The sequence below is a fragment of the Pelmatolapia mariae genome, linkage group LG22 (assembly GCF_036321145.2).
Source record: "Pelmatolapia mariae isolate MD_Pm_ZW linkage group LG22, Pm_UMD_F_2, whole genome shotgun sequence".
Classification (NCBI taxonomy): domain Eukaryota; kingdom Metazoa; phylum Chordata; class Actinopteri; order Cichliformes; family Cichlidae; genus Pelmatolapia; species Pelmatolapia mariae.
In genome coordinates this window covers 32,547,456-32,567,444 of record NC_086245.2, presented here as the reverse complement: position 1 = coordinate 32,567,444, position 19,989 = coordinate 32,547,456, and the positions used below count along the sequence as shown (strand labels likewise).

Below are 19,989 nucleotides of genomic sequence, written 5' to 3'. Positions count from 1 at the left end.
ATACATTTCAGTAAGCGTGTTCAAAACGTTTCTTCCCCCCCTTGGTGACATGTTCTGTACTTATTTTACCCGTATATCCTGGTATAGTCCTCCCCCACGTCATCTCCTGATTTCACTGAGTAAAATGTGTTTCTGTCTCACTCAGCCAACTTATCGCTTTATGATAAAATAAGACCTGGTGCCCATTTTAAGAGAAGGAAGATTTAAAAAATAAAAAAAAATAAAACAATTTTGGGGAAGATTCTTTTTCTTACTTATCTAAACAAAAATCTAATTCTTCTGGGTCTCTGGAGGTTATGCATCAGTAAATTCAGTATGAATTCAATTTTAATTCCTTTCAGTTATTTAGAAAATAATTAAGGCTTGTTAAAATAATACATCTCAGCATTATTAGTTAATGTTTTTAGTAATTTAATGTGACTCTTCACAAATAATGCTTGAAGCAGCTTATACAGTTTGAACCAGCACCGAGCCCTGTCACATTTACACCTAGAAAAGAAAAATGATTAAAATGCTGTCTGTAAACACAACATCGCAGAAGAAGACAACTTCCTGATTCTTAGTTAAAAGAACTGAGACAGGGTTGCATAGCCAAATATAGCTCATTACTGTCATGAAACGGTGTTAATGGTAATGTCAGCAGCTAAAAGAAAGTTCCTAAATAGGCAGATACAGCTGAGAAAAAGACAAAGTGAGAAAATTGGCAGTATTTAAAAATACTAATTGTTCAAGTCTCGGATGAAGCCAGCAGACATGTCATTAAACAGACATTTAATGACATTAAAAATACAAATTGTTGTATGTAATGACATGCACATGTATGATTGAGCCATTTCAAAATGATACATCACAAGAGAAGTAATGCAGTGCTTGTAAGTTATTAAGAACAGAGTATAATTGTATATTTTTATCTGCAGTACAAAATCTTAAACACTAACAACCTAACAATAGTTTGGAGCGCAGCAGTAGATTGAAGTCTGTTCATCTCAAGTAGTTGTAGTTGGTGAGATGTAAGAAATTACATTTTTAAAAACCTTCCAATGTTTTCAGCCTTACACAAACGTGAAAATGACAGTAGTGGTTACTTTGAAAACTGTAAAAACAATAGCAGTTTATGAGTGAGTGAGTGTGAAACTGTGATATAATGACCAGAAAAACAGAGGCCGTTGCTAAAACAGGAAAAACTCTAACTTTCACATTTTTGTTAATTATGTGAAGCGGTCTTTTAGAAAAGACATCGGGATCGTTTCCTAACCCTAGCTAAGCAGTTTCAGTGCCTAAACATAAACAAACAGGTAATGAAAACATTGGTTGATAATTAGGGATGGGTATCGAAAACCGGTTCTTGTTGAGAACCGGATCCCACGGTTTCAATTCCTTGGAATTGTTTGCCATTTTTGCAAACGATTCCCTTATCGATTCCAGTCGCCCCGAATGACGTCACTGCGTTGCGGAGCGTCATTTACCTGGCAGGAAACATGGCGGCTCAAACGCTAAAAAGTTTGGTCATACTTTACGAGAACGGATGACAACAGGGCAACTTGCAATACTTGCAAAGTAGCTATTTCATTTAAGGGAGGAAACACTACGAATATGCAAAAGCATTTGCTCACAAAACACGCGATGACCTTAAATGAATGTCGTGTTTTTAATTCCGCTCCGGACTCGTGAAGCTCAACCCAGCAGCAGCGGTAACGTTTGCACGTCCTCTCCCATTAATGTGGCAGGTAAATAATCAACTAACAGTGGATATTATGTTAGCGCGATCTGCCTTATTACAAAACCTGCCATTACTGTGCTGCATTTAGGTGACCATGATGAGAGAGACAGACAGAGTCTGGCTGGCTCAGATGCTGGCATTTCTCGCTGCAGTTTACCGGTAGCGTCTCCTTTCAGGCCAGAATGTCACAGAGCAGTGACTAAGTTTGTGGTAAAAGGCATTTGCCAGACCAGATGCCGCCGATTTTCGGTAAGTGAATGTGTTTAATTGTAGGAAGGGAGATTACTGGATATTCTTGTGTAATTGCTACAGAATAATTTATGTTATACTTTGTTATTGCTACAGAAGAATATTTATTTTATTATTTTACATTTACAATTTTTTCCCCGGGGACCCTGTGACACCCCATCGAAGAGCCATAGGCTGTGGATCTCTTAAGATCTCACTGTTGGGTTTGCAAGGCCATGTTCCTCCTAAATTTCTATCTTGTTCAAAGAGAAGATATAAAACAAAGTTCTAAGCTAATCGACCTTAGTGTTCTCCTTTTTTTTTAAAAAAAAGGAATCGATAAGAGAATCGATAAAGAATCGAATCGTTAAACAGAATCGAAAATGGAATCGGAATCGTGAAAATCTTATCAGTACCCATCCCTATTGATAATGGTATTTTTGTTTGCCAGTGCTGCCATGAGCTGTCCAAAATCAGGTATAAGTCATGTTGTAGTCTATAGCTGTTGGACATCACTTGGTAACATTTAAAACAGGAACAGACCGAGCATTTCCATTTGGCTGATGACAAGAAGCATTACCGTCATTGAAAAAGGCATGGAAGACACGGGTATAAAATGAGTTTGAGGTTGCTCTGCACAGAAAAAAGCTTTTCTGGCCACATTTTGTTATCAGAGACATTTCAAAAACTGTAACCATCCACATACATTATAGCTGATAAAGCATCATTGAAGACATTATTACACAGCCCACCCAAAGTTTCCAACAGATTATTTTTTTTAAATGTCTTTCATAAAGAAACACACTTCAAATGAGGACACGCTTCTGTTCCAGGCACTTCTGAAATTTCGAGTGTGTAACAACATTAGATCACCCATTACACTCGAACAAGGTAACAGAAATCATTTGGTTTCAGGGAACCTCATCTTCAGCTTCAGCTTGGACTTCTCTGTTCTGCTTCGCTGCTGCATTCCTCTGGTCAACTCTATGAACTGCTGCTGAGTCTTCGCCGTAGCAGCGAGGCCGGCTTGCTCTCAGTGTCCTCTACGTCGCTTTCACATTGCCTCTGCAGAAAAGCATCATTACAGCCCGCTGTCAGCACTTTTCACTTATATATCTGCATGACTGTGCCTCATGAAGCTTGTATTGCAGATTTGAATTATACCATTTGAACATGTACCTAACTTCAACTCTGACATTACACTTCTAAAACAGTCTGTTATTTCTTTGACTCCATCCATGTATTAACATTTTCTACTCCCACCTTTTGTAACTCAGAAATGTATTCATGCACATTATCGATACGTCAAAGCACTTAACAATAACAGCCACATACACCTATTCATAAAGTACTTACCGTATTTTTCAGACTATAAGGCACACTTAAAATCCTTTAATTTTCTCAGAAATCGACACTCTGGTTGTGCTTACTGAACTTGAAACAATTTTATGTGGTACACGACGCTCAGAAATCTGTCAACATGTTTTAGTACGACTTTGGTAAGCTATAAAGCTGCACCGCTTGTTGGAGCATTACGGCTACCTTAGTCAGGAGCCTCGCGGAGTAATACGTACTCTGCTTCAACATAACATTATGGTGTGTGTATAAGGACCCCATAATGAGACATGCTTACGGGCCAAAATCACCCAACTGTTAAACTCAGACCCTGAAGATGAAGAATTTGATGGATTTGTGGAAGAGGAATGAACTGAAAAAGTGTATTGTTCTGTATTTTATTGTTACAACTGAACAATGTTGAGAGTTATTGTGAATGAGTTGAATAAAGTTTGACTTATCTGACAGTTTTGTTTCGCTTTATGCGCCTTATGTATGAAAATAGACCCATTCATTGATATTGCGCCTTATAGTCCGAAAAATACAGTAATTCAACAGTACCATACACACACTGACGACATCTGAGCAGTTTTGAAGTTCATTACTTCACCCAAGGACACTTTGACATATGGACTACAGGGCTGACTGAGGGTTTGGGGGGGGGGGCTATCCCAGCTACCAGTGTGAGAGGCAGGGTAACAGCTGGACAGGTCGCCAGCCTGACACAGGACTAACACAGAGACAGACAACCACTCGCACTCACTTTTAGATTCTCCATTTAATTTAACTCAACTTTTCAGTTATATATAATGTCTCACCTGTAGTGGATCTGGACTCGAGGTGTCTTTACGTGGCAGTCTCAAATTTACGAGCCGATTACATGCTGACACCATATTGTAAGACATCTAGAAGGTGACAGGGAAGAATGTTTTACATCCATCACAAATAACATCAGCTCAGTATCTTCTAAGGTAACGTTAATTTTTAACCCATTATGTGAACTTTAACCTCCTAAGACCCAAACTCTTTCATGGCATGCATTTTTAATTTCTCTTTGCTATTTGGGCTGATTGGAACCTGATGAATATAAAAACAAAGAATTACCTGATTCATTCGTTTTAAATTTTGATACAACAGTAGCAGTATAATGTCCTCGTAAGTGGATATCAGGCCCTTGTAGAGCAAAATTTAGTATTTTGGTTTAGACAACCCAAAAAGTGATGTCCACATAGGTGGACGCCAGGTTCTAGGAGTTTATTTTTTTAATACTTTTTTGTAACATGTAACCATGATGGAGTATTTTACGGTACAACATATATCCTCTTTATTACATAAGGATTTAACCATTGCTAGGGAGGGTGTCAGACAGGGCTAATGCACACAAATATATAGTGAGGGTACGCTAGGAGTGTCTAGCAGAGGTCCTGGACAATAAGATTTTAGAACATCCTGATAACAATGAATGGCCTCTGGAAGACAATTCCTTATGGTTGCTTGTGTCTCTAACTTCACATGTCTCAAAACAGTATCCCCAGGAACCAGAGAATTCTTCTCGGTGGGTGTGTCCCCGAGGGGGCAAAAACTGTTAGAGACGTGAACAGGTTGGTAGTGTACCCTGGCCTTCTGTTTAGGACTACGCTTTCTCCTCACGGTGACCCACCCAGTCTGTTTTCCTGGCTGCTTGTTACAATCTGCTCGGACAGAGCTAAAGGCGGCTATCCTAACTTCGCCCACACCAGATACAGAACTTTAAAAGTGGATACATGGATTAATTTGGTTTTACTGCTGGTCTAACGCACAAAAATATGCTTTAAAATATCTCTTAACATAAATATCCAGACTCACCTTCCACTTCCTTCGGGCATTGAACTTCTTAAAGTTCTTCATATTGATTGAGGATCGATTTCTTTTGGCAACCTGTTTAGGTGTGATGGGCTGAAACAATGACAACATGTAAGGCTGACAACACGGTAACACAACAACAAAAGTAGTGCAGAAGAAATGACAGACTGGTGCTAACCTTAATCCATGGATGAAGCAGACACTCCTCAGCTGTCATTCTGTCTCTGCAATATGCATTGACGCGTAAGGAATGATGAGAGATCATTATTTATTTTTATAGTCCTTTTCCATTAGTACCTACTCAGATTGATCCGTTTTAAATTGATAACAACCTTACCTAATGGCGTGAGGTAGTTAAAAAAAACACGGCCGAACATCCCATGACGTTATTTGTATGCAACATGAACACCACAACAAAGGAGGACATGGAGGCAACGGTACCTACTGCTCGATGTATGGCTTTTTATCAGGCCCGGGGATCCCAGTGTTGTTTTTGTTGTGCAACCATTTCTCTCGTTGCTGGGTTTCAAAAATGGCAGTTTTGATTTTTGTAAACGAGATGCTCGCATGACTCATAGAGTGACCATACTGACTAGCCAATGCAGTCTCTTGACGTCACATTTTCGGATTGCCTTGGATCACTTAGGTAGGTACTAATAATGTACCCGGTACCGGGTACCCAAAAAAAATCTAAGTCAAGTCAATCCGATCCAATCTAATCCGAGTAGGTACTAATGGAAAAGGACTATTAGTTAATATATTGTAATAATCCTTAAGCACATTTTGCTACAACCTAAACTACTAACTAAAGTAGCAGGTAAACAAAGTTTGGCAGAACATTCCATGATTTCTGGCTGCTGTCAAACAAACTAAAGAATATTAAGATAACAATGATTTAAGTGTATTTCACATGACCTTTGGTAGATGAATGCATCTGTCTTGTCATAAAAATGTAAAATTACTTTTACTCCTCTTTCAAACCATCTGTCTTCTGCATCCAAACTGTAAACATTGGCATCCTCAAAAGAGTGATCTTTATCTTTTAGGTGGAGATGTCGAGATAAGCCTTGCACTGTCGAGGTGGCTCTTCTATGTTGTGCCATGCGTTTATGGAATGGCTGTTTAGTTTCACCAATGTAGAGGTCTGAGCACTCCTTACTGCACTGCACAGCATGCACTACGTTGTTTAGTTTGTGTTTTGGAGTTTTGTCCTTAGGATGAACCAGTTCTTGTCTGACAGTGTGGCTGGGTCTTAAGTACATCGGAATGTTTGCTTAAAGAAAATTTTCCCCAATCTTTCTGACAAACGTTGTTCCGTTTGTCATTCTGTGTCTCGTTAGTTGGTGTACAGTGCACACCAATGAGCTGGACAGCCACATTTAGACTATGGCTACCTGGTGCTTAGTGTAAAGGGACTAGCTGACATGAAGTCCTAATCTTGATGTTCACTATTACATTCCTAATCACTGAACAGAGGAATACATTAAATTTCAGACTAATGCGCCCAAGTAAACTATTGTATTTTTATGACATACTCTGGATTCTTCATCAACAGTTTCTGGATGAAATCTTTCGCCATGGGGCTTGTCAGACTGAAGTAGTGCTCATTAAACTCATATTTCATGGCAATGACGTTTCCCAGAGTCTCTTCATCAGTGTCGCCTTGGAATGGTGACAAACCACTCAATCTGAGAAAAGACAATACACTTTAGGAGTGAAACTACAACATGTCAACATCTGACATCTTCATCTGAGCATTAAAACAAATTAATAATTTTCTTTTCCTTCTTTCTTTTTTTTTTTTTCAATTTCCCCATCTAGTATAAGTGAAAAAGTTTACCTTTACTTTTAAAGGCCCAAATATAATCAAAAGATGTTTGTATACAATCCATAAATTATGTACTTTAGAAGCCACCCAACATACAAATGCTTACAACTTACAATATGTAGGTAATAACTCCAATGCTCCTGAAGAAACATGAAACAAGGCACAGGCAGACATGAAGCGTAAATTAAAAACAAAAAAAAAACTCTACTGTATGACAACATGTAAGAAAAACACAGTGATTCAGTTTTGTTTAAACCCTATATAATTGTGTTTATTCTGCTGTGACCAACTCAAATATTGTGCAGAGAGTAATGCTCAGGACAGGCATGAACACGCTGGAGCTGAATGCTTACCACATATCTGCTGCTGTACTCAGAGGCTGGCAGCTGATGACCTCAGGGGCTGCAGAGGTGGATAAAGATAGAGAAATTGTGTTGGGTTGGTTATTAACTTAGATGATTCAATTCTAAATAAATTTAGTAGAATATTTGCAGAAGTAAAGCTCCTTAAACTTGCAACAAACACTTTTGTTGGCAGCTTTTAAGCACGTAAAGTAAGATATAAACACAGTATCTCTTATCCTCCACTTTTAAGTTTGTGTGATAGCCTTATGAGGAATCTGTTGTTTATTTTCACATGACAATTTGCATATCAACGATCAAGAAACTGACCTCACAGCACATTGTTCATCAATGGTGCTAGGTTCAGTCATTTTGCAAATGTACTGTTTATAAGGTTGGGGAAACCTTCAGTCAGCAGAGACTACAGAAGTCACTTGGATGACTGACGAAATGTTTCTTCCACTGAAAACGCTACGTCCAGATGAACAGAATCAACTTTTTGGGTTTACTTACCTGGATGATTGAGCATCATCAAGACATTTTAATGCATTTTAACCGTCTGAGACAAGATGTTTCTCATTTTAGAGATATTGCACAAATGAAAGAAAGCAGTCCTAACCTTTGTTTAATATGCCCACTGAAGGACAGATCCTGGTCAAAAATGATTCCAACATTCCTCGCAGTATTACTGGAAGCCAATGTAATGCCATTCAGATTAAGCAACTGGTCACCTACCATATTTCTCAGATTTTTGGGGTCGAGTACAAGAAACTCAGTTTTATATGAATTTAGAATGGTACGTGTATGCCACATCCAGATTAACAGAATCAACTTTTTGGAATTTTCTTAGCTGGATGATTGTGCATGCATCACAACAACAACAACAACAACAACAACAATAATAATAATAATAATAATAATAATAATAATAATAATAATAATAATAATAATAATAATAAATCTACATTGTTAATAAATTGCAAAACGTACATTTATCTCCCTCACTGAAAACCAGACTGGCTGTGATCACAAGATAATAGCCTATGTAAACATTTGAAAGTAATTAATGTCCATCACACAAAAAAAGTCAAAATTTCTCAGGTGATTTTAAAATATATATGAATCTAGCCTTCATCATCATCTTTTCATCATCTTCTTCAACATCATCTTATCTCAGGGATCGTTTCCCAACAACTTGATGTTAAGTGTTTCCATCTTTAGAAACCTTACTGCAAAAACTCATAACAATGCTGCATGTCAGCAATGTAAAAGATGAGCAGGAAGCTGAAAAGTTTGCTTTTGTAAGTCAACAAAATTCTGATAAAATTAGTCATGAACAGACATCTCCACCACAAGCAATAAAACAATGTAGCTTATGATTTTTGTTTCTGTCATTTAATGAATGCAAAAAGTTTTATATCTTAAAAAAAGAAAAACAGCAATATGAAACTACATCTAAGCACAAAACATAAATAACTTTAGTGTGGCACCATCTACACTATGTAAACCAGCGATTCCTGTGATGATCTATGGTCTTTATAATGTGTATTCTGTTTCCTGTTATTTTGAGTTCATACAAGCACTTTTTTTTAATGCAACAAAAACCATTTGCACGTGACTGTTCCAGATGTGCCAAGCCCATGTGAAAAGAAGAAATGACCTCAATGGAGGGGTTTAACTGGAAAGCAAACTGTAATGATTCAAATACAGGGGGCTGTGAGGAGATGATGTAGTTAGTCCTTTACCAGTCTCTCGAAGCACATCGTTATGGGAATTAGTGTAACAGGACAGTAGTCATTAAAAAAAGTGACAGTGAATTTTGTGTCACTGGAATGATAGTGACAGACTTTGAAACATGAGCCTGTTCCAGCAAGGTGTTACAGATGTCCATAACGCATTTGCCCATGGGTCAGCACACTCTCACTCTCAGTACTCGTCTTGGAATGCCTGGTGCGTTCACTCTCTTCGGGATTTTACAGATATTAGCAACGCTGAGATTCAGTTCTTTTTGATCAGGGTGAAGACTGGCTTTTGGTGTAGTGGTGGTATTATATGTTGCAAATTTACAGAAAATGTTATTGAGTTAATTTAGACAGTGTAGGTTGTTGTCACAAAGCGGAGGAGCAGCCCTATAATCTGTTATCTTTGAATCCTCTGCCATATAGTGTTACCAGGGTCACAGAAGAAATTTAGAATCTTTCCAGTATGGCATGCTTTGCTGTTCTTATAGCACGCAGGGTGGTCTGTGGCTCAGCTGTGGAGAGGGTTGGTGCAGTGGGTACAGAGGGCAGTTCCAGGACAGGCTGGCCAACACAGCTGGGGATCATCATCAGATCATGCCTACACTATCTGAGCAGCACGCCAGGAACCTAACATAACACAAATGTGTGTTACAGTGGCGCCCAACTACCCAGGACAAGATATCGGATCCACGAACCATGCAGCCGGTGGCAGAGCTGGCTGCCATGGAGCGGGAGCAGACAACAGTGCACCGACAGCAACTTGGAAGCCCCAGGACCAGGCCAAGTACCAGACAAATGTCCTGGAAAATCTGGTTGCTCAATGTGGTTCCTCTCTGTCACACAGCGAATGGTATACCTCCATAGTTCCGTGGTGGTAAAGAAAGGTGGGTCTATTAGGTTCTGTGTTGACTACCGCAAGATGATTGAGGTGTCACAGCTTATCGCTTATTCCATGCCATGGGTCAATGAACTCCTGGACTGGTTTGGTACTGCTCATTTTTTCATGACACTGGATTTGACTAAGTGCTACTGGCATATTCCCTTGTCTCCAGAGTTTCCACTCCGTACGGATTTTACCAATTCCACACACTTTTATTTGGCTTTTTCAAAAAGGGTGTTGATTACATAAGCCACAAACTCTCAGAATGGGAAATCCCCGGCCTGAGTTCGGAGGTGGGTATATGGTGGGGTGTGGTCTGTGGCTCAGCTCCAAGGAAGGGGTGGTGCAGTGAATTCAGAGGGTCCTGGCTCTTTTCCCTCCTTTTCCTCCAGCATTGTTTCCACTAAGGTAGCCAAGGTCAAGCACCTCCATTTATTATAAAGTCCATTGGTGTGGTCCCAGACTGAATGTTTCTGGATGTCTAAACGAGTCTGTCTGTCATATGGAGTCTTGGCTCCATTTTAAACATATTTCTTCAATGCTTGACCGCAGCCTATATTTAAGATATGGACGTGGCTACATCAGCATATTGGGATGCTGGGTGATCAGACTGCTGAACTGGTTTGGAAGTCGCACCAAAGCTTATCAGAACAAACAACGATTTATTTCAGTGGATAAAGACAGGGTAATCATGAACAACAAGACCAACTAAACCTTGTGACTCTCACTGATTGGAAGCATCTAGTGTGCCTTACACAAAAAACACACATGGATAGTTCTTAGTAGGTTAAGATAACATTACTTGAACTAAAACACAGTTTATTTTTGGTCATCTTTACAGCAGTTTCATGAAAGGCACAAATCTTAAAACGTGGGAAAAAGCAAAAAGCCCTACAAAAGCTGAAACAATTGTGAGGCTAAACCAGACCAGTGACAGCAAACATGAATCACACTAAAGAAAGATTTGGATGATCTTTGGTCAGAGAATAAAAACATGTTTTATGCATTGTAAAATAAAACTAAACTGATACTTAACATTTCACCAAAACAAAACACAATGCCAAATACCATTTTTTAATACAGCTTAATATACTCACCAATGTACTGTGGAGTACCACTTGTGCTCTTGTACTCCTCTCCCGGATGAAACAAGTGAGCCAGGCCAAAGTCTATGAGTTTGATGTTGGGAGGTTTTGACACTTTGTCTGACAGCATGATATTTTCTGGCTGAATGTGGAGAAAATTGTTATGTTGGAAACCATGTCTTTGAAAATGTTCTGTTCCACAATATAAAAGATAGATGTAACTAAGTATACTTACCTTGAGGTCAAAGTGGGCAATGTTTTTGCAGTGTATGAATTTCAGACCCTCCAGTATCTGCTTCATGAATTCAATGGCCTCAGTTTCCAACAGGTTCTCCTTCTCAGCAATGAAGTCAAACAACTCCCCTCCACTGACACTAAGCAGAAAGTGTTTTAATGAGACACTTGTTAAACATTTCATTTTTTTCCTGTACAGAACAGGACAGGGTAGCAAATATATATTTTGTCATACTATGGTTTGTTTCCCATCTGTTATCTGTTATGGTGGAGGGGGGGAGGATTTGCATTAACAGAAAACAGGTTTAAATTTGTAGGTAGAACAGTGAAGTGTTTACGCTTTATGGAGATATTTGTCAACTCACAGCTCCAGAATGAGCACCACTTCAGCGCGACTTTCAAAAACATCTTTGAGAGCCACAATGTTTGGATGTTGGACAGCCTGGAGGATCTCCACCTCTCGCTCCACGCTGCTCCTGTCCAGGCCAAGACGGCTGCATGCAACCTTCCGAATCTTCAGGAATTTGCCTGCCCAAAAGTTCCCAGAGGTTCGCTCCCGAACCTGGCGAACCTGGCCAAAATGCCCACTGTACAGGGGAAGGACAGAATTCACAAAAAACACCAAGCCTGGCATGCATCAAAAATCCTGTGTCCTGAAAAATATGATTTTTTTTTTTTGATTTTTTTTTTTTGTTAAAGTAAAAACAAATAGTCTTCCCAGACATTTGGGTCAGGCCTAATCACCATATCCTCACATAGCCAAATAGGCTTCTGCTGCTGAACAGGTGGTCCTTACACAAAAGAATTAACTCTTCCAGCAGCTTCGGAAAAACTCTGAGTAACTGCTCTGCCGCCCAAGTGGCCTGGGGTAATTTCTTCCCTGCATAACGTGATCCAGTGGTTTCTGTTATGACAGAAATATATTTAGCCTAGACGCAGAGTATTTGCACATGTTTTGCATATTCATGCTTTGAGCAGGAGAGGTTGGTATGCCCTCCTCCTCGTCACAGTGTTGGGCTTAGAGTCAAGCCCCGGAGTTTCTGCTAGTTTCTGTCCAACTTCACTATCTATGGTGCTAACAACAAGGACAACGAGAAGCTGGTTTACTAACTTCATCAGAAAAGGAAAACAGTGTTAGCTAGTGTGGTAAACCGTACTAACTAAACCGCCTTAGTGGAGAGTACGACGCCCAATCTATGGTGCAGACTTGGTTTCAGCAGAGACGAGCAAAAGGTATCAAGCACCCAGCGACAGAAAGTTTGCTAAACACTCCTGTCTATGGACAGGTAAGATAGCTAGCTAGCCTAATATAGGTTGAGATATGCGCCAAAGCTTGAAGAGGTGTTTCAATAATGGCTATGTAATACCACAAGCTACTGAAGGATGGGAGTTTCTGCCTGACGTAGTCGTCGCAATCACCAGCCAATCAGGAGTGGTGGAATGAGATAAATGATTCTGAGTTGAATTGCATCCCATAGTGCGATATTGCCGTGATTGCTACTATGGGAACAGGGAATTTTACTTTCACACGCATCACCTCATTAATATGGTTTCAGACCAACCATACGTGGTACAAGGCTGCAGGTTATTGTAGGCAGGCATTAAAAAAAAAAGCAGAGGACACAGCTCTTGTTACAGTATATTGGGCATGACTGGAAGACTGATATCTCTGAGAGTTTTTATTCCTATTGTGGTAAATAATTTATAGTGGAATTGCAGTATAATTGCTCAAAATGAGAAGTTTGCTAAGCACACAAGCACAGAGGTTTCTGTGGTCATTTTGCAATAGTCTGGTATAGGTTGCATAAAATGCATGTAAATCGTTCACTTTGTATGACTGTGAGTTAACATAAGATTATCGTTTCTTCTTTGTTTTACTATATTACTCAGAGAGCTTTTTGGGGTATCAGCACCATCAAATTAAGGCTGAAATCCTGCTTATTTCAAATCCAATATGCTGGTATTCAAAAGAAACAGAAATCTGTACATGTTCTCACCATACATCACTGTATTGCGGAACACCTATTGGAACACACTAGAGCAGGGGTGGGCAATCTCGGTCCACGAGGGCCGGTGTCCCTGCAGGTTTTAGATGTGTCCTCGAACCAACACAGCTTATTTAAATGGCAAAATTAGCTCCTCAACATGTCCTGAAGTTCTCCAGAGGCCTGGTAACGAACTAATCATGTGATTCAGGTGTGTTGACCCAAGGTGAGATCTAAAACCTGCAGGGACACCGGCCCTCGTGGACTGAGATTGCCCACCCCTGCACTAGAGCATAAAACAGTTGCATCCATACCTTCCCAGAACTTCCCCAATCTCATAGAAGTCTTCCACATTCTCAGGTTTGAAGACAGCCATGTTCCTTTGGTTCACACTGGTCACCTTGGTTATAGGTTTGCCTACTGCCAACTATTTAATATGGAGCTTCAAGTGGTTCATGATCCTCCAAACTCTAACATCAAAGCTGGACCTGAGTTTGAGTAAGAGAGAATATTACAGAAAATTATGTTCTCCAAGAGACCACACAATGTCTTGTACTGTGACAACTACACAAACACAGTGGATACATCTGATACATACAGCCGACATTTTGCTAGCAAGAAAAAAAAAAAAAGAAAAAAAATCATACGTAATAATTTCTCCAGGATTCTTCAATATGTGTTTATGCTGAACTTTTCCCAGTCATCTAGTTCAAGATGAATACTTTATCTACTCATAAATAAAACTGTAACGCAGCGGTGTTCCAACAGACAAGCAGGGTAAGTAGCGACTGCCTGGTCAAATCAAGAAATCAAAAACAATTAATGTGAAAGATCTTTTTAAATCTGAAACAGCGTTCTGCCATCAAACTTCCACCCATCCTTTACATTACTGCCATCTTCTGACTGCAGTTGGCTTTTGCTACTGGAAGCTCTACTTGTCTTGGATCCTACTGAAAACTGTGTGCTTCTATTTCATGAGCATATCTGTGTCCCGTTAACTATGCCTGAAGCTTGACAAGCTGAGAGACCAGATAAACATCTGGTGTTTGATGGGAGACCAATGAGAGATTAGCATGCAAGGTATGCTGCCACTGGCTCTGCATTCAAAGTTCTGAGATTCCCAGTTTGTGTGGAAACAGAATCAGCATTAGCCAGTAGATGAGCTTCTGGAATTTATCATCGTAACAGATCATTATGAGCAAGCATTTCCTCTTACAAACCAACCCGACAAACGTGTAGACAAACTGGAGTGCAGTGTGAAAAGTTTTAATAACTTCCTTAGGCAAGTGGAACAGGCACAGGCTCAACCAGCACATTAAGATTAGTATATCTGAGAATTCACTAGTAAGTTTAACTAGCTGTTTGGTCAAGACGCCTTCATTTTTCATACATATTTACTAGGGATGGACCGATCCAATATTATTATCGGTATCGGTCCGATACTGACCTAAATGACTGGATCGGATATCGGAGAGAAATAAAAAATGTAATCCGATCCATTAAATATCACGAAAGCACCTCACAAAACTTGCGACATAGCGTAACCCAGCTCATAACCTTAGCTCGTCAGAGCAGTATGCGTCTCCTGATAGAGCGGCTGTGGCGTGCCAGACCTGTCGCTGGTCTAGTTGAGCATTTGGAGCCTTGCTACCAACCGGCATTTCATCTCCAAGAAAGTTATCCAAGAGAGAGAAGTAAAGCAAGTGTGTAAGTTCATCTCTGAATGTTTGTAAAGCATTCCCACGTTAAGCTTAACAACCGATATATGGAGCGACTGCCTCTTCCCTCTCCCTCCTTCTCCTGTTGCTACTTCAATCGTGAAACTGATTAATGATCGACTTTTGTGTCGCGGGTCTCTCTTGTTTGTTTTTGGTCCACTTTGCACCAGAAAGAGGAAACCAGCGGCTAAACAACAGCAGCACGTTTAAGCTTGATAAACTGTTGTTAGAATCGATTTAATATTACTTTCTACACCAGGATCCTTTTCTACGTAGCTGACGGCTGGTAACTGTGCAGGGGCGGGTCTAGCAAAGTTTAGCCAGGGGGGCAGGTAGGGCATTAACAAGGAAAAGGGGACACAAAGACATACTTTTCTTTCTTATTCTCATTTAAAATGTCTAGCTTTTAATAAATAATTATCTGAATAATACAACCACAGTTTTAATCTGATGTAAAATGTATAGAAATCCATTACTGTATATATTAACTATTAAGTCTAATACACACCCTAGTAAGCTATAGTACTTTTTCCTTTGGGAACCATCTGTGCAGTCTGCAATTCTGTTAAAGAAAGATGTTGAATCTATTTAATTATTGTGGAAAAATAATTGATTTCTGTGCTTTTTTTTTTCTTTTTCTTTTTTTAAAAACACGTGCATTAAATTAAAGTTGATTACGTCAATTAAGCATCATGAGGCGGAGGGCGGGGGGTGGTTTCCTATTATTTTTGCTGGGAGTTGGCAACCCTATTAGTTAGGTTGTTTAATATTTCTGCTAAGAACTCTTTAAAATACCAGAATAGGGAGGATGGTGCAGGTTTAAGTTTATTAGCTCAGTATTGCTGAATTATGAAATATTTTGGGCGGAGTGTATTTCTTGCATACAGGTTTAACAGAATAGCTTTAGTGTTTTGTTTTTTAAAACTTGAGTATGAACAAGATATTAAAAAAACAGTTTTATTGAATAAAAAGTACACTATATTGGATTCATATCGGTATCAGACATAAAAAAGTGGTATCATGCCATCTCTAATATTTACATATTTAAACCACTGTAAATGGAGACAGTTAACCAAGCACTGCTCAAGCCTTTTAATTCAGCTATGCTTTTTTGTTTTTAATACAGTTTAATATATTAACAAGCTGCGTTTCTAAGCTCATTAACAATTTTATTCAGGGATAATGGACTGTCACAAGAAAACTACAACAAAACTACACAAAGATATAAACATTAATATTTTACTTCTCCATTGTGTTACTGACATTTTCAGAAAATATATGCATATTTTCTCAGTTACCACCTTATGTGTCTCCCTCTTTTCTTGACAGTTTTGACCCAGTCTGTATATGTGGAATGTGTTGTGATAACATTGACAAGTATACTAGATGCCATGGATTCGTAGGATTACAATTCTTTGTATGGTTGTAGAAGAATGAGCTCAGTGTCATTCACCTCACACCCTCAGTAGTTTTAATGTTACAGCTGTATATTTTTAGTATTTTACGTGTTCATTCAGTACACTGCCATCATACTTTTTGCAATTCTAAAAAATGTTTACAATATTTCAGAAAATAAAATGTATTAACATAAAATGGAAGCACTGCAAGAAACAATTTAGCAGTTTCCCACAATAACTTTACGTACATAGAAGATTAAACTGATAAAAGACTGAAGAAAATGAAAGCCTCTTAGTGGCATCACCAGCTTCCACAGAAACACAAGTCACACGTGAGGCACTTCCTCATTTCAGGTTCGATTTCTGGGCTTGAGGACCCGAGGATTTTTATCTTATTAGGTGCTGTATAATAATGACTTCTCTCGTCTGCTTGTGGCACTTCCATTGATTCTCTTCTCACAACTCTCTGTACTAGAAACCATGACATCAGATGCATGTCGCAAACTTCTCTCTACACACTTTGATGTACTTCCCCATATGATACAGAATGAAAGAAACATACAGGGAAGGGTGAATAAAATGTGGATGTCAGTTTGTGCATCATGTCTCCTGGCTAAAAGAAACAATCACAATCTTTCAAACGTCGTCCGACCCTGGTCATTTCACCAAGCATGACGAGAACGGTAATAGCTACAGGAATGTCACTGCAGGCACAAGATTCAAAACTCTGGTACTCTGCAGAAAATACATTTATGGTCCTAACAGGCTCAATCTGCATGGTCTGAATTATTGTCGTTTTTGTGATATTCTCTATGTTATTTAAAAAAAAAAAGAAAAATTAAACTAAAATTAAAGAAAGTTGCTGTAACTTGTTTTGTTTTTCTACAGTCTTAGAAATTCTGTGACAGCAATTTTGTTATTTTATTTAACTGGATGCAGAAAAGCATATACAAATCTGGAAAATGTAGTGACGATTTTGCAAAAAGGAACAGACATGCATACATTTCAGTTCATTAAGCTAGTTAACTGATCTGTAAATAATTCCAAACAATCTATGCCAGATGCAACATAGCAAAGCAGTAAAGCGGTTTCACGCTGTACAGCTTTGGTCCACATACAACCGCTGCTATTAAATAGATTGGGTATTCAGCTGATATCTAAGCAGACTGACTGCCATTTGTCAGTGATGCTTCTGTCGCACTGCGCCTTGCCTAAATGGACCAAGCAGAACTAGTCCAACCCGTTGCAATTCTGGAGCATTTTCTTGAGTCATCTCTCTCTGCACATGACTTAGCAGCAAGTTAAGCTCTAGGAGTTCCCACAATGACAGCACATTTCAGCAAGCTGGTAAACACCAAAGTGGTTATTATTGTTTCATCATTTCATTTGTTTTCTTTTCCTTTTTTTCAGAGCACAATTCACTGATGATTACTTAGATGATATACATAAAGGAAAAGTTCCCCACATAGAGATTTAGATATGGACCTCAGTCAGGACATCCCGATCCATCAACAAAGGCAAAAGAGGACTGCAAACTGACACACACACACACACAACAATCGCCTGTAGTTACGGCTAGCTAAAAGAGTGTGAAGTGGAGCAAGAGTTGGGACATTGAGTCAATGGAGAGAGTGGCTGAGAGAGACAGTGTGGACAACTGTCACACTGAGTTAGAGTAATAACAATATGATAAACCGCTATGTAGATGATCGCTCCTCTGCTCCCCCACAGTGACGCTATGCATCATCTGCAATAAACATCTGCAGTTTTCTAAATAATAATCCACAACTTCGCAGAAAGAAAATGTACAGTATTTTCTTGATCTACTGCTAAAAGTACACTGATGTGAGGTCATGTTCTGTAGTGCACTGCAGGCAAACACCACCACCAAATACAAGCAAACAAAGTACAGTTAGTACAGTGTTTATCTAAAACCCAAATACCTCTTAAGGTGAGCCAGCTACCACAGATAAAAGATGACTTTACACAGGTGTTCCTGAATGCATAGGTGCTATAAATCATGCTAGTATGAAAAACCTATCAACGGACATTAACTGTAAGACAGCTATCCCTAAAGAATCTCCTCAACACTCTTTCTTTCCTGTCAATTGGTAATTTGTTAAAGTGATGTGACTTCTGACTCCTTTGTTCGAGGAATGTGATTTGTCCAAACGTTCCCAAGGGTACACTATGGGTTTTCCCACAATAAAAAAGTCACCAAATGTGACAAACAGTCTAAGAGCCAAAAATTGTATACACCCCCAAAAAAACAAACAAACAAACAAAAAAAAACACCGCTTTTAAAAGTTTAAGTGTTTTTTCCCCCAGATCAGATTTATTTTTAAGAAAGGGAACACCCTATGTGGTTTTGGGAACGCCACATATTTAGAATCCTATCCATTTGAGGCGTTAGTTCATCCTAAATCCACCCTGCATAACCAAACCTTCAAGCTAAAATCTGCAATAAATAATGAACATACATAAGATCAGGCTGGTTTTGGAGAACCCGCCCGATACCTGCCAAACAGTTTGAAACGCTGTGGGTACAGAGATCTGATGCCCTTTAAATGTACTAAAAATGTATTTTGTATGAAGTTAACCGATAAAAACTATCCATTGGTTAATTTACAGAATAACTTCTTTGCAAGTAACAGTATAAAAAAATGTGTAGACTGCACAGCCTGAGGCACTATGCGACCTCAGCCTGTTGGGACATGTTTTATGTAGAAAAACAGACTAAAATCCATCCGTTCTAAAGGAGGGAAACAACACAAAACTTCCTTGTCCCACGAAATGGCACAGTTTAAAAATAACTACAGGTGCTTTCAATATTTCAAAGAAGACAGATGCCACTAAAAAAGAAAAAAGAAAAAAAAATCAGCTGAGAAATTTGTTGGCTCACTAACCATCGACACGTATTGCAAGCAGCCTTAACAACACAGCGCTTCCTTGCCCAGGTTCACTGTTCGGCTTCCAGGTAAGACGTTCCCAGGAAAAGCTGTGTATCTCGTGGATGTGTTCCTGCCCTGCTCCTGGAAAGGCTGGAACATAAATGCCGTTTCGCCGTGTGCTTGGCCCTGAAGCTCGCAGGCAGTTGGGGAATGCGGAAAACACCACCACTATCCACACTTTGATGTCATGTCCGATTTACCGTAAATACGAGTTTAGCGACCTGGAGAGGCGTTCAGGGCACCTACTAAGAGTCAATAAAGTAAAAAGCTTTTTTTTTTTTACTACATTTCACGTCCACCCGTCACATAACAGGTAATAAGAGAAAAATTTCCGGTTTGAAAACGCCTTCAAAATAAAGGCGGAAACTACAAATTAAGTTTTGAGGTGTTTCTGCTTTATAATATTATTCAGTGGGCAGAGTAATAACGAAATATCAATCCATTAATCTAGTTTCTTAATCATTTATTCAACTGATTTAGAGTTCTATGGGGAACCTCTATAGAGCCTACGACCTAACCTATGTAAGCGGCCAACGTCAAGATTCAACATTCTTTATTTGTCACATGCATAGAGTACAACACACAGTGAAATGAAATCTGTCCTGAAACACTCCATGCATAAAGAGGACATTATATACAGTAAGTAGTGAATTATATACATTAAGTAAATTAAATAAAACAATCTGGAAATTTGAAATTAATA

The 19,989-nt window shown here is 39.1% G+C and overlaps 1 protein-coding gene across 1 annotated transcript; it reads right to left on the bottom strand.

The window, feature by feature from the left end:
* Positions 1 to 410: 410 nt before the first annotated feature.
* si:dkey-240h12.4 (death-associated protein kinase 2) lies at positions 411 to 19,574 on the bottom strand. The gene is made up of 12 exons (XM_065471415.1): positions 19,242 to 19,574; positions 13,535 to 13,708; positions 11,601 to 11,822; positions 11,237 to 11,375; positions 11,014 to 11,143; positions 7,307 to 7,355; positions 7,067 to 7,093; positions 6,661 to 6,813; positions 5,304 to 5,349; positions 5,129 to 5,218; positions 4,102 to 4,188; positions 411 to 3,013 (listed from the first exon to the last, which is right to left on the bottom strand). Exons 2-12 carry the CDS (start codon positions 13,594 to 13,596, stop codon positions 2,933 to 2,935), a joined length of 1,086 nt encoding a protein of 361 aa, XP_065327487.1. The 5' UTR covers positions 13,597 to 13,708; positions 19,242 to 19,574; the 3' UTR covers positions 411 to 2,932.
* Between the last annotated feature and the right edge of the window lie 415 nt (positions 19,575 to 19,989).

Coding starts and splice junctions, on each gene's coding strand:
- si:dkey-240h12.4 (XM_065471415.1), bottom strand. CDS start 13,596: ATGGCTGTCTTCAAACCTGAGAATGTGGAAGACTTCTATGAGATTGGG. Junction 11,823..13,534: donor ATTGGGGAAGTTCTGGGAAG/GTATGGATGCAA, acceptor TCCCCTGTACAG/TGGGCATTTTGGCCAGGTTC. Junction 7,094..7,306: donor AGTACAGCAGCAGATATGTG/GTAAGCATTCAG, acceptor ATGTTTCTTCAG/GAGCATTGGAGTTATTACCT.